At 47.5% G+C, this 12,232-nt stretch overlaps 1 protein-coding gene across 1 annotated transcript; it reads right to left on the bottom strand.

Moving 5' to 3' along the window:
• Positions 1–100: 100 nt before the first annotated feature.
• On the bottom strand, positions 101–9,523 carry LOC127757716 (uncharacterized). Its single transcript, XM_052283317.1, has 7 exons — positions 9,119–9,523; positions 8,602–9,027; positions 7,685–8,560; positions 5,917–6,103; positions 5,595–5,812; positions 1,035–1,582; positions 101–974 (listed from the first exon to the last, which is right to left on the bottom strand). The coding sequence occupies exons 1-7, from the start codon at positions 9,347–9,349 to the stop codon at positions 212–214; spliced, it is 3,249 nt and encodes a 1,082-aa protein (XP_052139277.1). The 5' UTR covers positions 9,350–9,523; the 3' UTR covers positions 101–211.
• Positions 9,524–12,232: the final 2,709 nt, after the last annotated feature.

The raw sequence follows: 12,232 nt of genomic DNA, 5'->3' as shown, positions 1-12,232 counted from the left end.
GTTATTTATCGAGAGAGAAGTTTAACCATGTTGCCTGTTAAATCGGCCCAAGGGCAACTTTAAACTAAAATAAGAACGTGAAAAGACTAAAATGGACGAATTAAAACATTAAGGACCGAAATGAGCATTAGTCGAGACTTAGAGGGCCAAATTTTAAGTTTTTTCCGCTTATGCAGCAAACTTTTCAGTTTATTTATATAACTCGCAAGAATCAGGGCTCTCCTTTGTTCTTGTAGATATATCGCTTTGCAATGTAGACAAACACGACGACCTCCAAAGCGGCGAATGCGGCAAGGATCCAGTAGAAGTAGTCGAGGTGAGCACGGTTGAGGTCGTCGGAGAACCAGCTCTCTCCTCCGCTCCTCGTCGCCGTGTCGATCACCGACACGAGCACGCCGCTGACGTAGTTCCCGACGCCGAGCACGCTCAGGGACATGGCGAGCCCGACGCTGCGCAGGCCGTCGGGCGCCTGGTCGTAGAAGAACTCGTCGAGCCCGATGTCTCCGAACACCTTCGCGAGGCCGACGAGGAGGTACTGCGGCACCAGCCACCAGACGCCCATCGGCACCGTCGCGCCCGGCCGGTCGACCAGGCTGGCGTCGCTCGCGGCGCGGAGCCGCCTGGCCTCGACGAGCGCCGCCACGACCATGGCGAGGCAGGATGTGGCCATGCCGGCGCCGACGCGCTGGAGCGTGGTGACGCCCGCGGGGTGGCCCGTGAAGCGCCTCGCGAGTGGCACGACGGCGCGGTCGTACACCGGCACTAGCGTGATCATCGTGAAGCTGACGACGCAATTCAGCGCCGCGGCCGGCACGACGATGCCCCCGACGCGCCTGTCCATCGTGCTGCCCTGCTTTGTGAACAGCGTGCTCTGCTGCGACACGACGGCGGCGAACACTATGCTGGTCAGCCAGATCGGAAGCAGCTTGACGAATAATCCCTTGCCATGTTCTACCTCTTCTTTCGCCAGAAGCCTGCACGATCAATGTCAGACCTTACCAAGATCGTCGAATCGAGGACACAATTTTGCTCACCGTTCTGTGCAAATGGCGTCCTTGCGCCCAAACGCTCTCGCCGTCCACGCACGCGCAGCCAAGGAGGACGACTCGGCGAGCCGCGCGAGGGTGGCGCCGCCGCCGTGGACGGGTTGCTCGGCGCGGTACGTCCCCGTGCCGAGCAAGAAGACGGGGAGGTACACCGCCGTCATGGCCAAGCACGCGGCGAACCCGAGTGTCCAGCTCACGCTGTCCTCGACGTAGCTGAGCGCGCTGTTGGAGATGGCGTAGCCGCAGGAATTGAAGAAGTGGTACCAGTTGAAGTAGGAGCTCCGCGACGCGCGCGCGCCGGGGTCGCTCGGCGGCGCGAACTGGTCGGCGCCGAAGGCCTCCGAGCACGGGTTGTGGAAGCCCTGCGCCAGCGCAAGGAGGTAGAGCGCGGCGTGGAAGAAGGCGAGGCGGGCGGTTGATGGCGGCGCCGCCGCCGCCTCCGCCGGCGGGGAGCAGGCGGTGGCTGCGTCATGGCAGCTAACCGGGTGTGGGTGCGTTGCTCGCGTCACTGATGAGATCGTCAGCATCCCCAAGCTCTGTAATTTTTCTTAAGGATCAAAGGTTAAATGTAAAGCAACATGGAAGAAAGAGAATGTGTTTGCTCCCTCAAATCATTTCTATTCGGATTCGTTGTAATATGATATATATCACATTCGACACTTGATATATATCATTTCTATTCGGATTCGTTTATGGGAAATGGCAGGTGCCAAGAGAGTGAAGTGTATTATGTTAAGAGATTAGGCTTTTGTTTTTTAGGGAGTGCAGGCAGGAAGAGTTCCTCCAGGAACGCCTCCACTGCCTTCTGTTCTGTACAGTTTCTCTCACTTCTTCTATAATATAAAACCAGCTCGCTGGGTTCTTTATACACACACACACACACACATACACATTCAATTCTAAGTTTGTTTTCATCGATATTTTAAATAGCGGGCTAAAACATTTAGCGGTTAGCTTATCAAACAACTATAGTGGGCTAAATGAAGCTATAGCGGCTAAATTGTACATGAGAACAAATAGCTAGAACTCTTCTCAAACAACTATAGTGGGAGATAGCGCAGCTATAGCAGGAGATTTAAAACCCTGGTTTTTACGGGTTGATTAGAGTAAAACTTATTTCCTCTGTCCCAAAATATAACAATCTAAGATCAGATGGGACTCAACCTAAGATTAGATCGGACAATCTGTCCAAATTTATAGTACTAAGTTTTATCTCATCCTAAATTGCTATAACTTTAGGACGGATGAAGTAGGTCACGGTACTTTTGGTACAGCGACCTTGTATATAGATTCATAGTATAAGAAAATCTTTTTTTAAAAAAATGTTGAAATACATTTTCAAATGTGGTTGCTTTAATGCAACATTTACACAAGCATTTGGTCGCATGCGGTTGGCTAAACAATTGTGATAACTAGGTAAAACCCCGCACATTGCTGCGGAAATTTAGTATGATAACAATAAAAAAATAACGTGTAAGATAGCTAGATAACATCAGATTAATTAAATTAATGTGGTTTATGATAATTTAAATTTATATAGTATGTAGAATGGTGATTTAAACGTAAAAAGTAAGGTGGTATGACTTTATGTAGGAAGAAAAGTAGGGAGATAGTTTGGACCGTAGATTAATCATCTAAAGGCTAAAAACAATTGATGTGATATGACTTAATTAGAGGAAAAAAAAGAGAAAGATAATTTGGACCATAGATTAATATTTAAGCACTAAATGAATGAACTATATACTTAAACTATATAAGTATATAGGGTATCATAAAACATAATAAAGATATACATTTAAATATTATGTGAATTTTGTTGGATGATAATTTAACATGTTTGTTTTTGAAAAGCTCTTAAATTCTAAAAACTATAAAAATATAGCATGTTTGCATGATGTTTAAATGTGATGATTGTTTTTTTTTTGCGGGGATGAATGAAAGATGATTGTTAGTGGATGATGATGTGGCATCTTGTTAATTAGTGGATGATGATGTGGCATCTTGTTAGTGGATGATGATGTGGCATCTTTGCACGTTAAGTTCAAAGAGTTAGTGGGGAATAACTTTATAGTAAGATAGGATACTGACTTAGCTGCTTGTAAAAATGGTTTTCTTAGTTGTGACAGAGAACTACGAAAACATATCTAAATGAAAATCATAAAGGAGACATATCTAAATGGCAATCGTTGTCTTTGAAAAAAAATTGGTAATCAGTGTAGAGTGTCAAACGATAAGAAGATATATCTAAATGGCAACCACTTTATCTTTTTTATGAAAGCTGTATACAAATTTAGTTTTGCAAATATCACCAAAATATCCTGCATGATACTCCTACATCCAGTTTTTCCCCTTTTGGCGAATTCAACTTTTTTTAGTCACATCACTATCCCAAGTTTCTAGCCTATAGTACTTTTCTAGTATTTCTTCCTGTTGCTAATAAATTAAAAACATCGTGTTGGTGGCAAGGTTCACCAAACTGTTCGGGGGTGGGGTTACCATTACCTCAAGGTTTAATAGTTACCACGAGGTATACCATTAAAAAACTGAGAATGTTACCGCACGGTTTATAAACCCTGCTTGGTGGTGAATGCTTCCAATAGAAATTTAAAGTAAGAGATTAATTTACAGTTATTCTTGTCTCTTCGAGCATGTGCTAATTTGGTGAATTTTTTATATATTTGAGAAAATATTATATGTCACTGAACCAACTTTCACAATATTTATATGATGTTAAAAAATTGAAGGGCTCAAACTCATTTTGGCCCTAATTCCAAAATGTCCCATATTGCAATGCAACACAATTGAAACAATAGCCATGTTTAGATCCCATCTCAAAATGTTTCGCCTTGTCACATCGAACGTTTGAACACCTACATAAAGTATTAAATATAGGCTAAAAAATAACTAATTGCACAGATTGCAACTAATTTACGAGACGAATATTTTAAGCCTAATTACTCCATGATTTGACAATGTGGTGCTACATACTACAGTAACATTTGCTAATGACGGATTAATTAGGCTAAATAAATTCGTCTCGTAGTTTATTGACAGATTCTGTAATTAGTTTTTTTATTAGGGCCCGAACACCCTATGCAACATCATATATAATACCTGGTGTGACATGCCAAAATTTTATATCCTTAGATCCAAACACCCCCTATACTTTTCTCTTTTTACTCAGAGTTATATTAAAAACAACTAGTACGATAACAATAAAAATATTGTCGGACTTTGGACTTGGCAAGGCTAGTGTCAGACACTCAGACTTGGATCTTCGATTTACAGCCATCGGATACCATGTGTCCATCTTGACAACCGGGACAATCTTTATTAATTCTGCTGCATCTGAAGATCATCAGTTCTGAAGCCGTGAGGCTGGACAAGGCACAGGATCGACTTCCAATTCAAACTACTTACATTTTACATCATAAATATTATTGTTTTATTAATAAATTTAGTTAAATTTATGATTATTTGATTTCGAATATGAAACTTTTTTTCTATGCTTGGGAGTCACTATATCCGTTGATCCTCCGTGATCTAACGATCTGCAACAAAAGGTAGCTAAGAGAAGGTACTAAAAATCGTGGGCCAAGTATTAACTTTTAAATTAGGTGGAGGGTCAGTTTCAAAACAAACTAGAGAGAAAAGCCCAGTAACTTTGCTTGACAATAGTCAATAGGAATCCGTCAAATTTGTGCTTTAATATCTTGGTGGGACTTTGTAAGTAGAAACCCGTTAACGTAACTAACCAAAGAAGAGAATCAAATAATCATATACTAGAATTAATTAAGTAATCAACTTTGCATTGATCCGTTCTGTAAAAAAAAATCAACTACCATCTACCTTCTGTAAAAAAAAAAAAAAGAAGGTATATATAAGATGGAAGAAAAGATTGTTTTCAGATTTTGTACTGTTTTTTTGGTAAAGATTTAGTACCGTTATATGGCACTATAAATGAAAATTAGTGATGAAAAGCGATTGATCGCCATGGAGGGAATATATAAGGCCAGTGATGAGCGTCAACTAACAATGAAATGGGAAAAGTTAGAGTAGTTTGTTGGTTAAGAATAATTAGTATATTAATAATTTGCTGCGCTTATGTTATTTTCTGTTCCGAAAATACCCTTTCAAATTAACGGTAGATAATTCAGTAAGAGAAAGGTACCTACTCTCACTTTCAAGCACTGTAAAAGCTCTCGACTTGGGTACGAATGTATACCACCTGCGTGACTCAGCCTAGATCTCGCGTGAGGACCTTTTTATTTTTAAAAAAAAATTATTATTATTAAGATCTAAACATTTTAGCTATTCTCGTGACAGACGTCATAAACAACGCTGCTGCGAAGCCAACCAGACTGGTATGGTCAAATAACACTACTACGCTAACAAAACGGGTGTATAAAAAAAATAGTAATCGCAAGTATTGGTAGCTAACAAATTCACTAACACGGACGGTGCTAGCTCCCGAGAACATCCAGTGAACCTCGGGCTTAATTACAGTTACAGCTACAGGGGCAAGGAAAGCAAGGAGAACTAACTAACCAGCAGGTGGAGCACGCCGGCGGCCACGATGGCCCGGTACTGCCCGAGGCGCGAGTCGGCGGCGAGCGCGCCGACGAGCGTCAGCACCAGCACCGTCCCGGCCCACGCGTTCGCGCCGGCGGCGGCCGCCGCCGTCGACATGCCCATCGGCCCGGCCAGGTACATCACCAGGTTGCTCTGCACGCCGTTGAACCCGACGCGCTCCAGGAACCCGACGGCTGCACGCACACGCAGCAGCAGCAGCAAAGCCATGGCGAGCGTGGTCTTGTCAGTTGTAAGAACGATTCGCGAGCGAGCACGGCGAGAGGTCGGCGAGATTTACCGATGAGGAAGCGCGCGGCGCGCCACCCGCCGCGGCGGCCGTCGGCGTCGGCGTCGGGCTTGGAGCCGGCGTCGCATGGCTCGTCGGAATGTGCAAGGAGACCGGACTCCATGGCTAGCACGGTGACACTGTGGCACTCCCTCTCTAATGCTTTGATGTGGACAAATGCTTGGATACCTATATATATCTATATTTTTTTTTTGACAAAAAGCGATGCTCACTTGTCCTAGCTGACGTGTGGAATTAGCAAGATATTTTCGTGCACCAATTGCTTTGCAGCGAGTCGTGTGTGCAATTGTGTCCTCGCCATTAATGGCTAGATGTCGGGATCAGAAAATCAAGATAATATAGAGTACAGAGTGATTATAGAAAGATATAAGTTCATCGGGGTTACCAGCTTCGTACTAAAAAGTAAAAACTGGGCCACCACAAATCACAATCTACGATGTTGATGCATTTCCTTACTTGTACGGTTCTCTAAATTAAACTTTGATGAGGTTTTTTAAAAAATGAACTTTGATGGCCAATTTTCCATTGAACGGGACACGCTTGAAATGCACCATTATGGTTTTGTTTGATGAAAAATTCACCAGTATGGTTGCAGGCTTGCAGCTTAATTATAAGCTGAAAACAGAATGAACAAAGGGAAAATTTACTGTAGTGTTAAAACTTTTGTACTTCTACTCTTACCATTCCAAAAGACAAAGCGAAAAATAGAATACGAGAAAAAAAAACCCAGATTAATTTAAAATTCAGAATTAACTGCCACGCCTGAAATAAGTCGGTCCCATGATTAAATTGGAAGTTCTTCTGAATATGATCCGACAATACCACTTTCTATAAAAACTGTATATTATTATTCCAGATATTGTTAAACATAAACTAAAGTTGCATTTCATGATTAGATTATAACTGCTTGTATTTTTTTCATTGCTATTCTTATAACATCAACTTTAGCATTTGAACTCATCAAGTATCTAAAGATTAACATATAGCAATTATTAGTAATCCTAAAAACTAATACAAGTATGTCATATCAACCCGCTAAACACTAAAGGTTAATATGCAAGCATAGTAACATATCTATAATTTATTACTCTCTCCGTTTCATATTTTAAGATTTTCTAGCATTTTCCACGCTCTCATGTCTAGATTCATTAACATTTATATGAATATGGGTAATGCTAAAAAGTCTTATAATATGAAATTACATTATGCAACTCAGCATATATATACAAACAAGCTAAATTATCATTCCTCACATCATTTCCAGACAATATTTCAACCTAAATTCATCCATCATTTCTATAACATTTGACATTTATTAGCGCGCGCGGGATGTGCCATTGAGACGAAAAGATCCATCTACAATTAAATATCAACGGGAAACTATTCTAATATCTCGAGGGGATGTTCCCTCGTTTGCTCAAAAATCATCTAAACGGTTATGAAAAATTCTGGAAAAATTTGACAACATTCATACAACATATATATACAACTTCACAAAATCTTAAGTCCAAACTCAACTCACACGTCGAGATATAAAAAAGACAAATTCAGCGTATGAATAGTAGCGTACTGTTTATATCTAAATTTGTCTTTTTTGTTTCTCGATGTGTAGATCGAATTTGAACATGAATTTTGGTGGACTAGTAGGTATCATTATACTTTACATTGTCAATTTTTTTAGAATTTTTTCACAACTATTTGCATCAAATTTAAAAGAAAAAGATATACGAGGGGATGTCCCCTCGAGGGATTAGAATCCACTCCCAATATCAACTGATAAGACTTTGTTCTTAGTGTAGACATAACCCTTTGCAAAATACAAGAACACCAGCACATCTAAAGCACTAATTCCGGCCAAAAGCCAGTAGAAGTAGTCAAGGTGAGCACGGTTGAGATTGTCGGAGAACCAGCTCTCTCCCCTACTCCTCGTCGCCCAGTCGATCGCCGACACGAGCATGCCACTCGCGTAGCTCCCCACGCCGACGACGCTCATGCACGCCGCCACGCCGACGCTGCGGAGTTCGTCGGGCACCTGGTCGTAGAAGAACTCCTCGAGGCCGACCATGGTGAACGTGGTGGCGACGCCGAGCAGGACGAACTGCGGCGCCAGCCACCACACGCTCATTGGCACCGCGACGCCCGGCTCGTCCAGGAGGCCGGCGTCCCTGGCGGCGCGGAGCCGCGCGGCCTCGACCAGCGCCGCGACGGCCATGGCGAGGCACGCCGTGACCATGCCCGTGCCGACGCGCCGCAGCGTCGTGATCCCGGAGGGGTGCTTGGTGACGCGCCTCGCGAGGGGCACCAGGGCGCGGTCGTAGGTCGGGATGGTGACCATGACGGCGAAGCTGACCAAGCTCTGCAGCGCCGCCGGCGGGACGAGTAGGACGCCGCCGCCGCCGCCCGTGCCGATGACGATGCGCCGGTCCATGGTGCTGCCCTGCTTTGTGAAAAGGGTGGCCACCTGAGAGTACACCACCGCGTACATCACGGTGGTCATCCCTATGGGAAGCAGCCTAGCGACAATCCCCTTGTCATCGCCATGGCCTCTCGGCGGCGTGGGCAAGCTGCGCCGGTAGAACATGTCAATGGCGTTGGCATTTGCAGCCTCTCCAAAATCATTCGCGAGCGAGCTCACCTTGCCGTGTCGTCCATGGCGTCGCCACGACGCGTCTCGGCGAACGTTCGCGGTTGCTCCGGGCGGTAGGTTCCCGTGCCGAGCAAGAAGACGAACAACGACACGAGCATCATGGCCCAGCACGCGCCGAACCCGATGCCCCAGCTGACCTTGTCCTGCACGTAGCTGATCCCGGCGGTTGAGAGAACGTAGCCACACGAAACGGCGAAGTTGATCCAGTTGAAGAAGGAGCTCCGCGACGCGAGCCCGCCTGGGTTGCTCTCCGAGAACTGGTCGGCGCCCATGGCTTGCACGCACGGCCTGTGGAAGCCCTGCCCGAGCGCAAGCAGGTACAGCGCGACGTAGCAGAACGCCACGCGGCCCGCCGGTGCTGCCGCCGGCGACGAGCACACGGCGGCTGTATCCTGGCACACCATTGTCGCTTGTGGTGGTGCTACCATGGATGAGACCGTCAGCATGCCAAGGCTCTGTCCAACCCCAAATAATTTGTTCACCATGGTGACTGAAATGAAATGTTAGAGCTCAAAATTCAGAAGAGGTTAGAGGAGATTCACCAACCAGGAGATAGAGAACGCCGGAGGCCACGACGGCGCGGTGCCGGCCGATCCACGAGTCGGCGGCGAGCGCGCCGAGTAGTGGCAGCATAAACGCGGTCCCTCCCCACGCGTTCACGCCGGCGGCCGCCGCCGCCGTGGACATGCCCAGCTGGCCGGTGAGGTACATGATCAGGTTGCCCTGCACGCCGTTGAACCCGACGCGCTCGGCGAACACAGCCGCTGCATTGATCATCACGAAGAAAACCGCAATATTTGCAGAAACCAGAAAGTGAAAAATAGAACCAAAAGCCTCAGTGTTTGATCAGCTAGATAGTGTTACCGTCTTATCGAGGAGGAAGAACGCGGCCGGCCACCCGCCGCGGCCACCGGATTTGGAGCCGGTGGACGGCTCAGCCTCAGGCAGGAGGGCGCATTGTTCGCTGGATTCCATATCACTCGTTCTGAGTTCTTACTCGTTCACGCGAGAACTGCAAAGTGTTTGGTTTGGCCTCGTGCCCTCATGGCGAATATAAAAAGGAGGCTTTGAAATTTGGTTTGGTGACACCAATAGTTTGCTAGTTCATTCGTCATTGTTTGTAATTTTAAGAGTGAAATACACGTACGGACACTCTCTTATGCAAGTGTGACATCTAAGTTCGTGAACTTCCAAAATATATTTTTAGGTCTCTGAATTTATCTTGGGTGTTATACAGATCGAAACGTCCTCCAACCGGCTCTATACACTTATGTAACATGCCACACTGGTATCTACATATCAGGGAGACCCACATATCAGTCATAGGAAAAATAAAATTTAAAAACATCTTTTCATTTTGGATCTGTAGTACCAAGATAAATTTAGAAACCAAAAATACATTTCGAGAGTTTAGAAATCTAGGTAACATATATGCATAAGTTTAGAGATTGTGTAGCACCCGTATTTTATTTGCTTTTATTTAAAAAGTTTGTCATTTAAAATTTGGAGTTTAATTTGGATCTTATTGTTTTTGTGCCATTAGATCTCAAAATCCTCTTTTAGAATTGTCTTCAAAATTCTGTGAAACCCTAGGTCAAATTCAAATTCAAATTCCTTCAAATCCTTCTCAAAATTCAATTCTATAAATCCTAGAGAAATTGTGAAATGTCACTGTTCGTTTTGGGCCTCATTCCCTTCTTTTTTCCCCGGCCCAACTCCCCTCCACCCCTTCCTCTCCTCTCCTCCCCGAACAGGCCGGCCCAACTCAGCCCAGTACTGATCTTCTCCTACCTTGAGCCAGCCACGTGCACGCACACAAGGTGTTCGATGGAATGTTTCACCCGGACGGCGAGTCGTGCCGAGCCGTGTGTTGCACCGAGCCACTCTCCCGTGCGCTGCGCGTCGTGCCAACATCCGCGCCGCACCCTCCCCCGCACCAAACCGACGCCCGCGCCGCGCCAAAGCCGCCTCGTGCCAAGCCCGACCTCGCTCCGGTTTCTCTCCGGGAGACACGGAGCCACGTCGCCTCGCGTCACCCCCGTCCCGTCGCCGTCCACTCCATCTATCCCGTCGCCCGACGGATAACGGCCGCCACCTCACTCGTCGTCATCCCTAACCCTAGGCCGAGTCATTCTCTTATCCGATCATCTCCCTTATCCGTTCTCGTTGCTTCGTGAGGAAGGAGCTTAGCCTCCGAGCTGCGTCTCTCTCTTTCTCTCGCGTCTTGTCGCCACCGCCGCATGACGCCGCTCCCGTCGCCTCGCGCCGTCACCTTGGCCATCGCGTTGCCGCCTCACATCCGCGGACGCGCGTCCTCTCGCCATCGCCTCACCGCGTCTTGTCGACTGTCTCCTTCCGGGAAGTCGCCGAGCCGCGTCTCTCCCTCTCTCTCGCGTTCCATCGCCACCACCGTGTGACGTCGCTCGCGTCACATCGATCTGAGAGCCCTACACCTTGATTCCCGGCCGTAGCCGTCGTCGGCCACGCGTCACCCATGTTCCGCCGCCGTTCCCGCTCTCCGCGCGTCGTCTCGCGTCGCGTCGCGCCGTCGCCGTCGCCATCGCGTCGCTGCAGTCGCATCGCCGCGTTCTGTCGCCGTGACCTCGCTGACGCCGTGCCACCGCAGCGCCGTCGCGTCGACATCCCCTCCGTCCCAGGAATCCCGCCATAGCAGCTAGCTGGCTACCCGCGAAATCCCGCGTCTAGACCGCCAGCTCGACGCCGCGTCGCCCGCCTATAAAAGGAGACAAACCCGAGTTCCTTCACCCCCACACCATTACCATCCATTGCCATCTCTCTCTCCTCTTTCTCCTCTCTTGATTTTGCTCTCTCTGTGCCACCGCATTTGCTCTACCGGGTCGCCGCGCCTTCTTTCCTAGAGCCGCCTCCGCCGTCGGAGCGTCGCCGGAGGTCCCCGCCGCTCCCCTCGGCCGCCGGACGCCCAGCCGTGCACGCCGCCGCGACACGCCCTCGGGCCGAGCCGAGAAGAGCGAGAAGAGGAAGGAGAAGCCGAACCGCGCCCTCTCTCCAAGCGCCGCCGTCGCCGGCGGAGCCTCACCGGAGGTCGCCGCCGTCTCCCCTGGCCGCCGGTTGTCTCGCGGCGCCTCGCCGCCACGGCGCCGTGCCGCCCCGAGCCGAACCAGTGCGGGAGAAGGAAGACGAAGACTTCCCCAGCCGCTGACAGCCCGGCCCCGCACCTCTCTCTTTCCATCAATCGCTGACAGCCGGGCCCCGCGCGCCTTCTTCCTTCTATCAGCCGCCGACAGGTGGGCCCTCCTTTTCCCGTCAACTTTAGTGGAATATTCCCGTTAATAAATACATTTCCAATATTCCAGAAAAAGCTTTTATCCTTTGAAAATCCATAGTAAATCAACCGTAACTCCGATTGACCCTGTTTAAGTTCCTAAATTTTACTAAAATTGAGATCTACACAGTGGTACTATTGTTTCTCTGGTTTGAGCTTGTTTTATTGCCTTTTGTTTATTAGCTTTGTTTTCGCGTTAAGAGCCCGAGTTCGAAGAAGCCCTGGACGCCGCTTTCGAAGGAGATGACCCCAACCCTGTGCAAGGCAAGCCTCTTTGATCACATTGCCCCTATATTTACAATGATATGTTGTTTGAAAAATGCATTGCTTAGTTCACACGATTAACATATTTAGGC

Source organism: Oryza glaberrima, chromosome 1 (genome assembly GCF_000147395.1).
Source record: "Oryza glaberrima chromosome 1, OglaRS2, whole genome shotgun sequence".
In the NCBI taxonomy this organism is placed as follows: Eukaryota; Viridiplantae; Streptophyta; class Magnoliopsida; order Poales; family Poaceae; genus Oryza; species Oryza glaberrima.
This window is presented reverse-complemented; position numbering and strand designations above follow the sequence as displayed.

Excerpts from the sequence above, each read along its gene's own strand:
- LOC127757716 (XM_052283317.1), bottom strand. The coding sequence starts at position 9,349 with ATGATCAATGCAGCGGCTGTGTTCGCCGAGCGCGTCGGGTTCAACGGC. Across the intron at positions 8,561-8,601 it reads CGGAGCAACCGCGAACGTTC|GTGAGCTCGCTCGCGAATGA; the intron begins GCCGAGACGCGT and ends CGACACGGCAAG. Across the intron at positions 5,813-5,916 it reads CGCCGCGCGCTTCCTCATCG|CCGTCGGGTTCCTGGAGCGC; the intron begins GTAAATCTCGCC and ends GTGTGCGTGCAG.